The following is a 12,556-nucleotide window of genomic DNA, read 5'->3' on the forward strand; positions in this document are numbered from 1 at the left end:
ATCCTGTAACTAAATCCAAATTCCCCATTTTCTGCAGACAGGGATCCTGCACTTTAACCCAAATTCCCCATTTTCTGCAGACTGGGATCCTGTAATTAAATATAAATTCCCCATTTTCTGCAGACAGGGATCCTGCACTTTAACCCAAATTCCCCATTTTCTGCAGACAGGGATCCTGCACTTTAACCCAAAGTCCCCATTCCTGGCACACAGCTCCCTGCTGCTGGGCTCACCCTGGCTGGCAGTGCTGATGCCCAGGTGGGTCAGGTTGGCAGCGAGGTTCCCGGTGCTGTTGGAGCTGCTCAGGGCTGGGAATGTGGATTCCTCGGGATCCAGGGGCGTGGGCAGAGGGGATGGGAAGTGGATGTTGGTCAGGTCTGGCAGGGAGCCGCCCGTGTTGTGCGTGGCAGGAATCAGGGCTGTAGTGTTCTCCTGGTCAGCTGATGGGAAGATGCTAAATGGAGGAGAAAAAACCCCAAATTCATTAAGATTTCAGCCTGGACAGAGCTTTTGAAAATATATTTTACAATGAATTCTGTACAAAGGACATTTTTGAGCTATTGAAAGTGTTTTTAACAAGGAATTCCCTAAGAAGGTATTTTTTAGCCTTTAAAATGTATTTATTAAGAAAATTCATTAAGGAATTCGATACAAAATATATTTTTTTAGCTTTTTAAAGTGTTTTTAACAAGGAATACCCTAAGAAGGTATTTTTTAGCCTTTAAAATGTATTTATTAAGAAAATTCATTAAGGAATTCGATACAAAATATATTTTTTTAGCTTTTTAAAGTGTTTTTAACAAGAAATTCCCTAAGAAGGTATTTTTTAGCCTTTAAAAATGTGTTTATTAAGAAAATTCATTAAGGAATTCAATACAAAATATATTTTTTGAGCTTTTTAAAGTGTTTTTAACAAGGAGTTCCCTAAGAAGGTATTTTTTAGCCTTTAAAAATGTATTTATTAAGAAAATTCATTTAGGAATTCGATACAAAATATATTTTTTTAGCTTTTCAAAGTGTTTTTAATAAGGAATTTTGCATGAAGATATTATTGAGCTTTTAAAAATGTATTTAACAAAGAATTCCACAAAAAATGTATTTTTGAGCTTTTTTAAGATGCTTTTAAGAAGAAATTCCAGAAAGAAGATTTTTTTTTTTTGCATTTCTGACCCTCAGAGGGTCTTGTTTTGTATCTAAAAACTTCCCAGAAAATTCCAAAGCAACAGGATACTCAAGGACATTCAATCCATAATTTTTCTCTAAGATCTCAGTGCTCTTAAAATAAAAATTTGCTGAGAACTTACTTGATTCCTGGAACTTCACAGGATTTAGGTCTCGATGACCCAGTCTGAAAGAGAAGGGAGAGAGATTTCAAGGCAAAGATGCTGCTGGAGGGTATTTTTTCAATTAAAAAGTTTAATTTAATCATTTCTGTGTAAGATTTGGGTGCTCTTGGAAGGTATTTATCATTTTTCTGCTTTACTGGCCCAGCAAATCTTCGATTTCAAGAGTTTCTCCTCATATAACCAAGCCTGTGCATTCACACACATAAAATCCTTTCTGATCTAATGTTTATTATTTGTTTTTAAACACAGCATTTAATCTCCAGTCTCCTCAGGTCGTTTATTAATATTGACAGGGATTAAAGCATTCATTTATCTAAATCTGTTCAGAAAATAAAATTTCTGTGCCTTGAAAGGTGCAATTCCCACCTTTTTAGTGTCCCATCCTTGCTTAGAGAGGGTTTTGTCTGCATCAGAGGTGGTTTCTTCCATTCCAGGGACAGTCAGCAATAAAACTATAAAAAAACAAAAAGGAGATGAAAAGGAATCATTAATAATCAATAATATTTATCTTCCCACTGAGACATTCTCAGATTGGAAGTTTAACCTTTGGGAAAAATCTTGTGGAGTTTAAATTATCGAGGAGGAGGATGAATTCTGTGGTTTAAAAAAAAACCCAAAGATTCCTGAAACCAGACTGAAATGTTATTTAATTAATTGAATGAATTGAATTAATTTATTTAATCAATTGAAATGTTATTTAATTAATTATTAAATCAGTGAGAATTAAAAAACAAAACAACAAAAACACCCAAACAAAATGTTCTGGCTTCCCATTGATTTTGCCCAGATGTCCATGGAAGGGTTTATTTGGCATCTGGTTTTTCCCCACCTTTTGCAATTTGCACAATTGATGAAGACCCTGAACATCCAAAGGGCTTCCCTGAGGACAATTCCAGTGGGGAAAATCCCATCCCTCCTCCCTGGCATGGACAAACACCACAAAGCTGGAATTTAATTCTCCACATCCCAAGGACGTTTCTTTGCTGTTCAAGGGGGAACAAAAAAAAAACCCAAAAAGCCCAGCCAGAGAGAGATGGATCAATGAAAACATCTCACAGCCGTGAGTGTAGATCCAGATTTATGGAATCCTGGTTTGGATGAGCATTTCCCAAGGATCTCCAGCTCCAGGAGCACATGGAGGAGCTGCAGGACAGCACAGACGTGTCCAAGGGCTGTGCTGTGTGTTCACAACCCCTGGCTGTTTGCTGAAGGATGAAATTTAGGAGTTTTCCTTTAGGATCAGGGAATTTTAAGGCTGGCAAAGACCTTTAGGATGAGCAATTCCCGATTTTCCCGAGCTGGAGCAGGCCCAGGGCCCAGCAGAGGGCACCAGAACTGAGGGTGCCGGGGCTGCTCCAGCCTGGAATTGTTCTGGGATCGGATGGAATCCCCGCAATAAACACGGGGTGAAGCCTCTGACTGAAATTCTGGCAATTCCACACTGCTCCAGGAGTTCCTCCAGAGCTCTGGGAGTGCTGAGAACTCAGCACCAAAGTCCCACCAGCCCAGAGGATCCTGCCCAGCGCAAAAATGACAAAATCTGGGGCTCAGGATTTGTTTTGTGTCATTTTCCTTGGATTTCAGCACCCAGAACGGTGAATGTGATCCAATTGTTGTGTCACTCCTGAATTCTACAAGCACCTGCAGCCCAATCTGTGAGGATTCCATTGTTATAAACCTTTTCATCCTTTATTTTTTCCTGCTCACCTCTTTTCTGCTGCATGTCCTGCGAGCCTCCTGAAAAGGATTCCTGCTGAGCTGGAGTCATGGTGCTCTGGTGCAAGGCAGAATCAGAATTTGTCCTGAGAGAAAGCAAAACCCATAACATTTTTCTTGTCAGCTTCACTAAATAAAAGAATTTTCCTCTCAGATAAAAGCAGCAACTCGGTAAAACCTCAATATTGAGCATTAAAACCCAAAAATCTCTGTGTGGCAGAAAGCAGGCAGAATTTCCTTGTGAAACAATCAATTTGCAGAACAAATTAGTTCAAGTTTGAAGAGCAATTGTTTCAATAATGGGATTGAGAGGAACACAGGATAAATCGGTTGCCCTTGTTAGAACAGAGTTTTATCTGCTTTGTTCAGATTAAATGTGATTAAATAATGCCATTTTTAAGCTGTTTAATCATACTTTGGTTATTGTGGTGGTTGAAAACCAAACATTCCTGGCTGGGAGGAGGAAAAGGAATGGTTCAGGATGTTGTGCAGATGGGAAATTTCATGGCCACCACATCTTGGGATGAACTCTGTGAGTGTGAACTCTCAAAAAGTGTAACTCTGTGTTCCTCCAACTGACACATTCCCAGCCCAGTTTCTGCACTCAGAGAAATATCCAAGTCAATATCCAAGAAATATCCATGAGAAATATCAGGCTGTGCCTGAGAACTTCTGGATTTTTCAAGATTTTAAAAGATTTTTAAAGATTAAACTTTAAGGATTTACCCTTAAAAAAGGTACCATTAAATCAAGGTATCGCTTGCAGACATATACATTTTAAAGCTCATGTAAAACGAGCAGGGCTGAATTAAAAACTGCCTTTCTGAATTCCAAAAGGCACAATTGCAGGTTGCTGCAGTGTCAGAGAACACCCAAAGCCCTCAGGATGGTGGCACCCACCTTCTCCAGCTCGTGTCCGACGGCGGCGACAGGTACACGGTGCCATAGGGGCAGCTGTCCACGTGAGCCAGGGTTAAGGCAGCAACAACTGCCACTCCAGCAGCAAATCTTTTCCCAAGAATAATTCCAATTATCGTGTCAGAACCACTAAACTCAAAGATTCTCTATGGGGGAATTGTAAAAGGATCTCAACCCAAAGTATTAGCTGGATTGTTGTAATGTTTGAGCGGTCAAAATCCTCCCTCCTTTTCCATGGATTTAAGTCCTGGTGCCTTCAGCCTCGTGTCACACATCCCCTCCAGCCCCATCAATCCCAGCTGATTTTAAACCTGTCAGAAATGCTCAGCTCATTCCCATCCCCAAATGCCAAAAGGATGAATCAACCTGCGCTGAAATGCACAAGGAGCTGCAAAGGAGAATCCTGGGTTGGGTTTGCTCAGCTCTGAAGGGAAACTCCCATTTCCCCAAGACAGCCCTGACCTTTCAGGGAATCATGGAGTGGTTTGGGTGGGAATGAGAGGATCCAGAGCTGGCAGTGACACTGCACCCAATCCCACTGTCCATGTCACCCTTAGATGTCCCCAGACCAGCTCTGAGGACGCCACCTGTCACTTGACCACAAGCCTCTGGACACATCCATCCAGCCAATTCCTGATCCACTGCTCCATCCATCAAATCCAGTTTAGACAGGAAGGGACAGAGCCAAATGCCTCACACCAGCCCTGCTGCTGATGGCAAGGACCCCATCAGAGAAGGCCACCAAATTCCCAGGGCTCCTCTGTCCTGTGTCCCCAATCCATCCAAGCACCCCACAGCTGGATCATTAACCCCAGGAGAGCCGAGCAAAGGCCAACTCTGGCTTTACAGCAGGAATTTATGGATTAGGTCTTGGGAAGCGAGGAGGGAAGTCCCCACTGCAGGCAGGGGATGGCCCAGCCCTGCTGCCAAGGATATCTGCCGGCCGTGTTTGTCCACGGAGAGCGGGCGGCGGTGGGGCGAGCCCAGGCGGTTCCGGTCCCGGTACACTCTGTCCACCAGCCCGTGGTGCCGCGTGGTCCTGCTCGTGTCCAGCGCCGACGACTGGAACGGGGTCTGGGAGAGACACGGGGATTATCCACAGGGAAACACCCCCAGCCTGCCCAGAGCCTCCTCCTCCTCCTGTGCCAGGCTGGGTCACTCGAAGGAATCAGACTCAAAACGAGATGTGGACGTTGTGTCATTTTGTTTTTCCTCTGCCAGGTTTTTGGGAAAGCTGCCTCCTGCAGAAGGGGCCATGCTGGAGCTGCCCTGGCCTGGCCCAGCACTGCCCTCACACCCTGGCACCCCTGAAGCCGACAGGAGCTGCCAGCTGCTGTCCACATGCCCTTGGTGCAGCATGCAGGGCGCATCCCGGAGGAACATGCCGACATCCAGAGCCTGATCCCAGGGCAGGAGATGCAGGGAGGAGCTGCACGCTGAGCTCAGCATTCCCCAGGACACGCTGCCTGCTCTCAGGGCTGGCCTCTCACCCCTCCTCGAAGCACATTTATTTAAAGGGGACACTGAGAGAATGAAAAGAAAAAGAAAAGCAGTTTCCTTCCTCCTCTGTCTGATGGCTTTGAAGTGATTTTCGGCTCCTTCAGGGACCCGAGGTGGGATGGTCCCACCTGGACTCTTATCAGCGCTGACATCCTGAGCGGTTCCTGAGCAGATGATTTCAGAGCAGGAGGATGGCAGGGGAAGGACAGGGAAGATGAATTCCCAGGCCAAACTGGAAAACTTTCACATTTTCCACAGCCCTTCCCAGTCTATACCTGGGGGAGGGACAAAGGAAGTACCGAGGGGTCAATCTCTGCTCCTACTCCACCAGCAATTTATGGGTCTCCAGGGAGGAAAAAAAACCTCCCCAGCCTTGCACTCCCTGCCAATGTGAACAGCTTTGCTGAGTCCCTCAACACCATCTGTTTGGAAATCCAAAATTTCCTCCTCCATTCAGGTGCTGCACGTGGCAAATGCACTGTCCTGTCTGCCAAGCCATGAAACCATCTGGCTTCCACATTCAGCCTTTTTTTCTCTCTTTTTTTTGCTTTTTTTTTCTGCAAGTGTCAGCTTTGGCTGTTGAAAAGATTATTTCTATAAAGCTTTGCATTTATTTTGAAAGGCTTTGTTTGTATGAACTTTTTAAAGAGCCTTTCTACTATTTTAAACTCTTTTCTCTTCAGCAAATATTGGGCTCCTCACCCTCTCTGCACACACAGGCTGTGTTAACAGAGCTGCAGAGGGGCTGTGGTGTTTATTTTCTCATTTCAGGGCCAACATTTTATATGCAGCAGAATATTTAAGGCAACAGGGGACTAGAAAGGAGCTCAGTGACTTTTTACAGGACTCTCAGCACTTCAGATCATGGGGTTTGTGCTTCACTTCCTCACTTGGCTGAGAAATCTCAAACAGAATCTCAATTTTGAAGGGTTTTAAATTCAAACACGGTGCTTTAATCTCTGCTGCAAACACTGAACAACAATCCCCACACAGAAGTGGGAATATTCATCATTCCAAAGCAACAAAAGGTTTCAAACTCCTCCTTTTTTTCTGTTGTTACAGCCCAAAAGGCAGCAAAATTTGCAAATACGTGCTTGGAAGGTCAACAGGAAAAGCAATTTCCTATGTCAGTGGTGCTAAAAAAGGAGCAGCCAGCCTGGAGCACAGGGACTGCACAGCTCACCTGGAATTTAACGGGAGGCCAAAGCACAAAACTATAAAGACAAAAAGTTCAAGGTAAAAACCGCTGTTTCTTAGGTTTTTACCTTTTTTTTTGGCACGATTTTCTTATTGAAAACACAATAAAAATCTCATTTGAGTGCAGCAGTGGCACAAATAAATGTGGAATGTGTCCCAGCTCAGGGCTACAGTTTATGGAAAGAGGGATTTATTTGGGGGCAGAGCTGTTCCCTGGCTTTCCAGGAACCAAGATCCCAAAAGAATCCTGAATTCAGGGAAACAGAAAACACCTGAGGAAATGGGTAACACCTCCAACAGGTCTGGCTTCTCTCAGCAACCTTCCTATAAAATTTATTTAGAGCCAAACACCAGGACAATTTTCCTGGATTAAAATTCCCCATCTCTGCACGGCATGAGATATTTAACTATAGGGAAAAAAATGGATTAAAAAAAAATAATAGATCTGAGCATTGATTTTATTTGGGAAAATGAGGAACTAAAAGGGCTTCACTCCCCTGAAAAACATTCAAGGGTTTGAGACCAGACCCAAAACCCCCAAACCATTAAAAATCAGCTCAACACAGACAGGAAGGAAAAAGCTCGGTGCTCTCCAAGTGTCCTTTTCGGATTTATCAGGAAATAAACCCAGGTGAGGTGGATGAGGGGGAAGGAGGAGTGGTACCTACTGCTGCTTGATATTCTGGTGCCTCCTGGTGCCAAGCAGGATTTGGGAATTCATTCTGCCCTTCCCCATGGATTTAAACATGCAGGCTGAGTGCACATGCTCAGAGATTGCTGAAACCACAGGCCAAGACTGAATAATCCACTGTCTGCACCAAATAAACCCCCAAAAACTCAGAAATAACCACATGACAGCAAGTCCAGGGAGCCTGCACAGGAATTATTTGCATGTTCCAGACTGGGATGCACGGCAAAACCTGGATTTGTGTGCCAGCCCTGCAGTCCTGTGGAGCTGGGGGTGACTCAAATAAATCCTGTGCACGGCAGAGCAGGTGTGCAGAAATACGTATCCACCTGGGCAAACAGGACCAGTCCTAAATACGTATTTGCACAAACCTAAAAACTTGTTTACCAAAGAGACAGGAACTGCTCCAAAGGCTTCAGCCAGAGCTCCGTTGTGCTGCAAATCAAAGAAGCAGAAGATGCTCAGACACCAACGCTCTCAGCAGGCACAACCACCCAGGCTCTGCCTTCACACGGGCCCAGAGTCGTTTGCAGTCGCGCTTTGAGCTTAAAATTGGAAAAACCTGGAAAGCTTTTCCCCACTGCTACAAACACATGGGGTTGTTTTGTTGCTTGTCACCATTTGTTATCTGGAACAACATCAATTTGGGTGTTTTGGGTTTTTTTTAGTGTGTGTGTGTGTGTGAAAAAATATAGAAACCCCCAGGGTTTAAGGATAGCTTGTTTCCATCTCTTCCTCCAGTCATTCATAAATTTTTGAATATTCCTTTTTCAGCAGTCCAGATTAAAATAGTCCAGGTGAAAACCACCAGTGATGGCCATCAAGCACAGAAACGCTGAAATATTATTGTTAAAAAGGAATTCTTAACCCCCTTAACAAAAAGCTAAAGGGAAAAACTTGAACAGAGCAGACACTGTGGAGTAACACAGGACTTCAGTCTACTACAAACCTCTGCTCTGTATTCCCCAAAGAATTCAAGATTAAAATAGACTTTTGCCTCTCCTCTTGCTCAAGATTCAAGCTTTTAACCTGCCCAAATTCAGCTGTCTGCACCTATTTCAAGAAGCAGTTAGAGGAGGTCAGCAAGAGTTTCTCCATCTTTATTAAGCAGCCTTCATCAGAAAACCACAAACTGCAAAATTTCCTTCCCACCACATCCTCGTGAGCTCAGCTCTAACTGTGACTGCTCAAATAAGGAAAACCAATGCAGAAATGTTCATTATTTTGAGCACTCTAAATCAACTAAATGTGGAAATCAGAAGTCCACAAATGATCCACCAGCTAATCCTGTCCTTGGACAACATTCTCTGTCCAAATATGCTTCAAAACAATTCAAAATATTCACCTGAAACTCTTGATTTTCTGTTTAAGGTGCATCATCCCTGGAGTGTCACAAAACCCAGCCAGGACATTCTGACATTTCCCTTCCAGCCAGCCCAAAACAAAGTGATTATTCTGATACCACTTTGTGTCCCCACTGCTCTTCTCCTCTCCCAAAATTCCTCCCACAGAACATGCACATCAATTCCTGCACCCCTCAGCTCCCAGCATCACCTTTATTTCCTCCCAGTTTGGAATTCCTGGATTTCATTAGGATTTGCATTTCTCAGAGTATTCCTGACCCCAAAGCCTCACAAACAGAGACAGAAGAACTAAAATTTAACACAATCCCAACCCCGCCCACAGTTTTTAGGTGCTGATTTTGGGACCAGCAGCTGCCTGGGAGGACACAGCAGCATCCAAGCACAGAATTCCTCACCAAATCCAAGGAAAAACCCTCAGAACTCACCTGGAAGGGGAGATCCATGGCACTGTTCCCAATCTGATTCACATTTGGCAGTGACCCCCCGTAGTACTGGCCACGACTCTGCCCCAGTTGCAAATATTGGGTTTTCTGCAGCTGTAGCTGAAAGGAAAGGAGGAGGAAAATAGAATTTCAACTGTTTTAACCAGGACAATTTGACACTGTGATCACTGAGAATGGAAATGTTAAAAGGCATCAATCCAGCTTTTACAAAGGAGGGCCAACCTTCTCCACGAGTTTCTTGTGAGAAAGGGCAGGGAGAGATTTCCAAGGAAAAGGCAGAGCCAGGATTTCTAGCTCAGGGATGCTCAGGGATGTTCAAGAATGCTCAGGGATGCCCAGGGATATTCAGAAATGCCCAGGGATGTTCAGGAATGTTCAGAGATGCTCAGAGATGCCCAGGAATGCTCAGGGATGCTCAGGGATGTTCAGGGATGTTCAGGAATGCCCAGGAATGCTCAGAGATGTTCAGGAATGTTCAGGGATGTTAAAGGATGCTCAGGGATGTTCAGGAATGTTCAGGGATGCTCAGGGATGTTCAGGAATGTTCATGGATGCTCAGGGATGTTCAGGGATGCCCAGGAATGCTCAGGGATGCTCAGGGATGTTCAGGGATGCTCAGGGATGTTCAGGAATGCTCAGGGATGTTCAGAGATGCTCAGAGATGCTCAGGGATGCTCAGGGATGCTCAGGGATGCTCAGGGATGCTCAGGAATGCACAGGGATGCTCAGGAATGCACAGGGATGCTCAGAGTGCTCACACCACATTGCCAGCACCCTGACAGGATGCAGAAAAAAGGCCCAGCCTCGTGTTTATTCCATGCCAAGACTTTGGGAAGTATCCATGGAGGATCAGAGAATTCCAGAATGATCTGGGTTGGAAGTGACCTTAGGGATCATCTCATCCATCCCCTGCCATGGGCAGGGACACCTCCCACCATCCCAGGCTGCTCCAGGGCTCCAGGGGCAGCCCCAGCTGCTCTGGGAATTCCATTGCAGGGTCTCCCCACCCTCCCAGGGAGGAATTTTCTATTAAAATAGTCCCTGAACATAACTCACCCTGAGGACAGCTCACGCATTTTCCTGACATTCAAACAACTCACAGAAAATTCAAATACCTTTTATTCACAGCATTTCCCCCAGAAGCCACCAATTTCCAACTGCACAGACAGCTAAAATCTCTGTGTTGAGCTGAGGGACCAAAGCAATCCCTGATTTAGGAGATGACTGGTGGAGATCCAACCTCTCCAGAGAGCACAGAATCCCAGGATCACTGAGGTGGGAAAACAGCTCCGAGCTCGTGTCCAGCCCTTGCCAGGGTGCTCTCAAAAGCCTCAGCTCTTAGGGCAAGACACCATCCACAAAGTGGAAGAAAGACAGATCTCTCTCAGGAAGAAGATTTATACAATATTCCCAGTTTTCCCTGACAAATGGCTCGGAAAGATCCCATGGAAGGAGCAGGAAGGGCCCCTTCGCTTCTCTCGTGCAAGATTTTGCCACGCAATTCCTGAAGCAAGACATGAAATTAGAGAAACCCTGTGCTGGTATCACTTAATGAGTCACAGCCCCTCCAACTCAGAGCACAAAAAGCACAATATCAGAACTAGCTGTGCTTTTTCCTTGGTCCCTGCATATGTTTTTGTTGTTAAAAACAACAACAAAAAAAAACAACAAAAAAAAAAAGGGGAAGAAAAAAGCTTTGTTTGGGATTTGGGCCAAACATTGAAATAACTACTCCAACAGGTGTTGGTTTCCTTTCAAGAACCTCCAAGGGAGGAGGGGGTGGCTTTGTGTTTTTTTTAGGATTTTGGTGTTTTTTTTCTCAGGATATTCCCACCTCAAAAGCAGCACGGGACAGGGAGGTCAGGAACATTTGTCTTTCTGCTGCACCTCCATGGAAATGAGGCTCCCCAAGAGCTGGGGAGCGCGGGCTGTTCAGTGCCTTGGCCGCGGGGTTGATTTCAGCGAGGATAAACGCTGCTGGAGATCGGTGCCAAAAGGAAGAGGAGCGATTGCTGCTCGCTGCTCTCATCCATCAGCACACCGGGGAGAGCTGGGGCTGCCTGCTCTGCTCAGCTCCTGCCTCGCAGCACAGAGTGGCCCCCAGACTCCGCATTTATTGGAGCCCATCAACAACTGCCACTTGCAATCTGCGGAGATCGAGTGTAAACAGAGCAGGATTTGTGTCCTGAGCGACTCCCTGCTCCGGCTTTTTCATTGGAAAATAAAGTTTGTTTGAATCTTAGGACTTTGCTGTCGTTCCAGAAGGAAATCAGGAGTGAAATCAGTTCTGGTTTTTTGTCTCCTCAGCAGAAAAAAAAATTTTAAAAAAGTTGCAAATTTCTCTGAGATAGCTCAGTGCACAGCGGGAAGCAGGACCAAAATCCAGAATAAAAGTTTAGGAACCCCATTTGAAGGTTCTCTCCCAAATTTGCCCTAAACCAAGATAAAAAGGACCTTAAATATTATTTAATTCCACCCCACACCTTCCACCATCCCAGGCTGCTCCAAGCTGGCCTTGGACACTTCCAGGGATGGGAAATCCACAATTTTCTCTGGGCAATCCGTGCCAAGGCCTCCCCACCCTTTAGGAAAACAACAGATGCTGTGACTAAAATGAAATTTCATTTTCCTCTCCATCCACCCTACGAGGTGGAGCAGGTACATGGCACAACTGGGGATGAGGTTTGGAGAGGGGTTGGATTTTAAAAGAAAACAACAAAAAGGAAAAGCCTTTTCTTAATAGAAAAAAAAATCTGATTACTCTGGAAATGTTAACAAGTCTCAGGGCAGCCCCAGGGTTATCTCCTGGGGCTGGATTCAATTAGTGCAATTTGGATTCTGGATGAATTCAGACAGGGAAGGATGATAAGGAATTACTGAGTGCTCACCAGATTTATTAATTTCATGAACCACGAGAACTCGGTGACTCTCCATTGCAGCTTTTCCATTTCTCTGTGATGTGGCCAAGAGCAGCTCCCTGACAGCTGAAAATATTGCTAAATAGCCCAGTTCTTTCCCAAGAAAGCTTTTGGTAAGGAAACAGCTTTTGCTTGTTAAACCACTTTATTTCTGCTTGGTTTTCTTGTTCTGAACAAATGTTCCCCAAACGCCACATCCAAATGGAATCTGTAATTTTCCTTCCACCAGCCTTTCTATTACTCAACTTTAAATCTTCTTTTTTTTTTTCTTTAAAATCAAAACAATCCTATCATTTCTATGAAAATTTATATGAAATACATTGATTTTTCCATTTGGGTTACTGTTTGCTGGACACACAGCCGTGTTGGTAGGGAGAGATTCAAGTTCTACAATTAAAAAAATAATAAGGACAGAAACAAAACCCTAAATACAAATCCAGTGTTGTAATATGCAGATGGGAATTAA

At 44.5% G+C, this 12,556-nt stretch overlaps 1 protein-coding gene across 13 annotated transcripts in view; it reads right to left on the bottom strand.

Moving 5' to 3' along the window:
- The window catches only part of CRTC1 (CREB regulated transcription coactivator 1), a 44,953-nt gene that overhangs the window by 18,033 nt on the left and 14,364 nt on the right, over positions 1-12,556 (bottom strand). For 8 of the 13 annotated variants that reach the window (XR_015279128.1, XR_015279129.1, XM_086862511.1 and 5 more), the window contains exons 2-8: positions 9,155-9,271; positions 4,917-5,054; positions 3,963-4,024; positions 3,054-3,148; positions 1,713-1,798; positions 1,305-1,348; positions 234-454 (exon numbers count right to left, since the gene is read on the bottom strand). Coding sequence is in view for 11 of the 13 variants with exons in the window: in XM_086862511.1 (XP_086718637.1) it covers positions 234-454; positions 1,305-1,348; positions 1,713-1,798; positions 3,054-3,148; positions 3,963-4,024; positions 4,917-5,054; positions 9,155-9,271 (763 nt within the window). In the remaining 2 variants the exon portion in view is untranslated. Of the gene's footprint in view, positions 1-233; positions 455-1,304; positions 1,349-1,712; positions 1,799-3,053; positions 3,149-3,962; positions 4,025-4,916; positions 5,055-7,752; positions 7,801-9,154; positions 9,272-12,556 lie in introns of all 13 variants that reach the window. The other 5 variants (XM_086862507.1, XM_086862502.1, XM_086862506.1 and 2 more) reach the window with 1 other exon arrangement.

Source organism: Cyanistes caeruleus, chromosome 25, assembly GCF_971803275.1.
Source record: "Cyanistes caeruleus chromosome 25, bCyaCae1.hap1.1, whole genome shotgun sequence".
In the NCBI taxonomy this organism is placed as follows: domain Eukaryota; kingdom Metazoa; phylum Chordata; class Aves; order Passeriformes; family Paridae; genus Cyanistes; species Cyanistes caeruleus.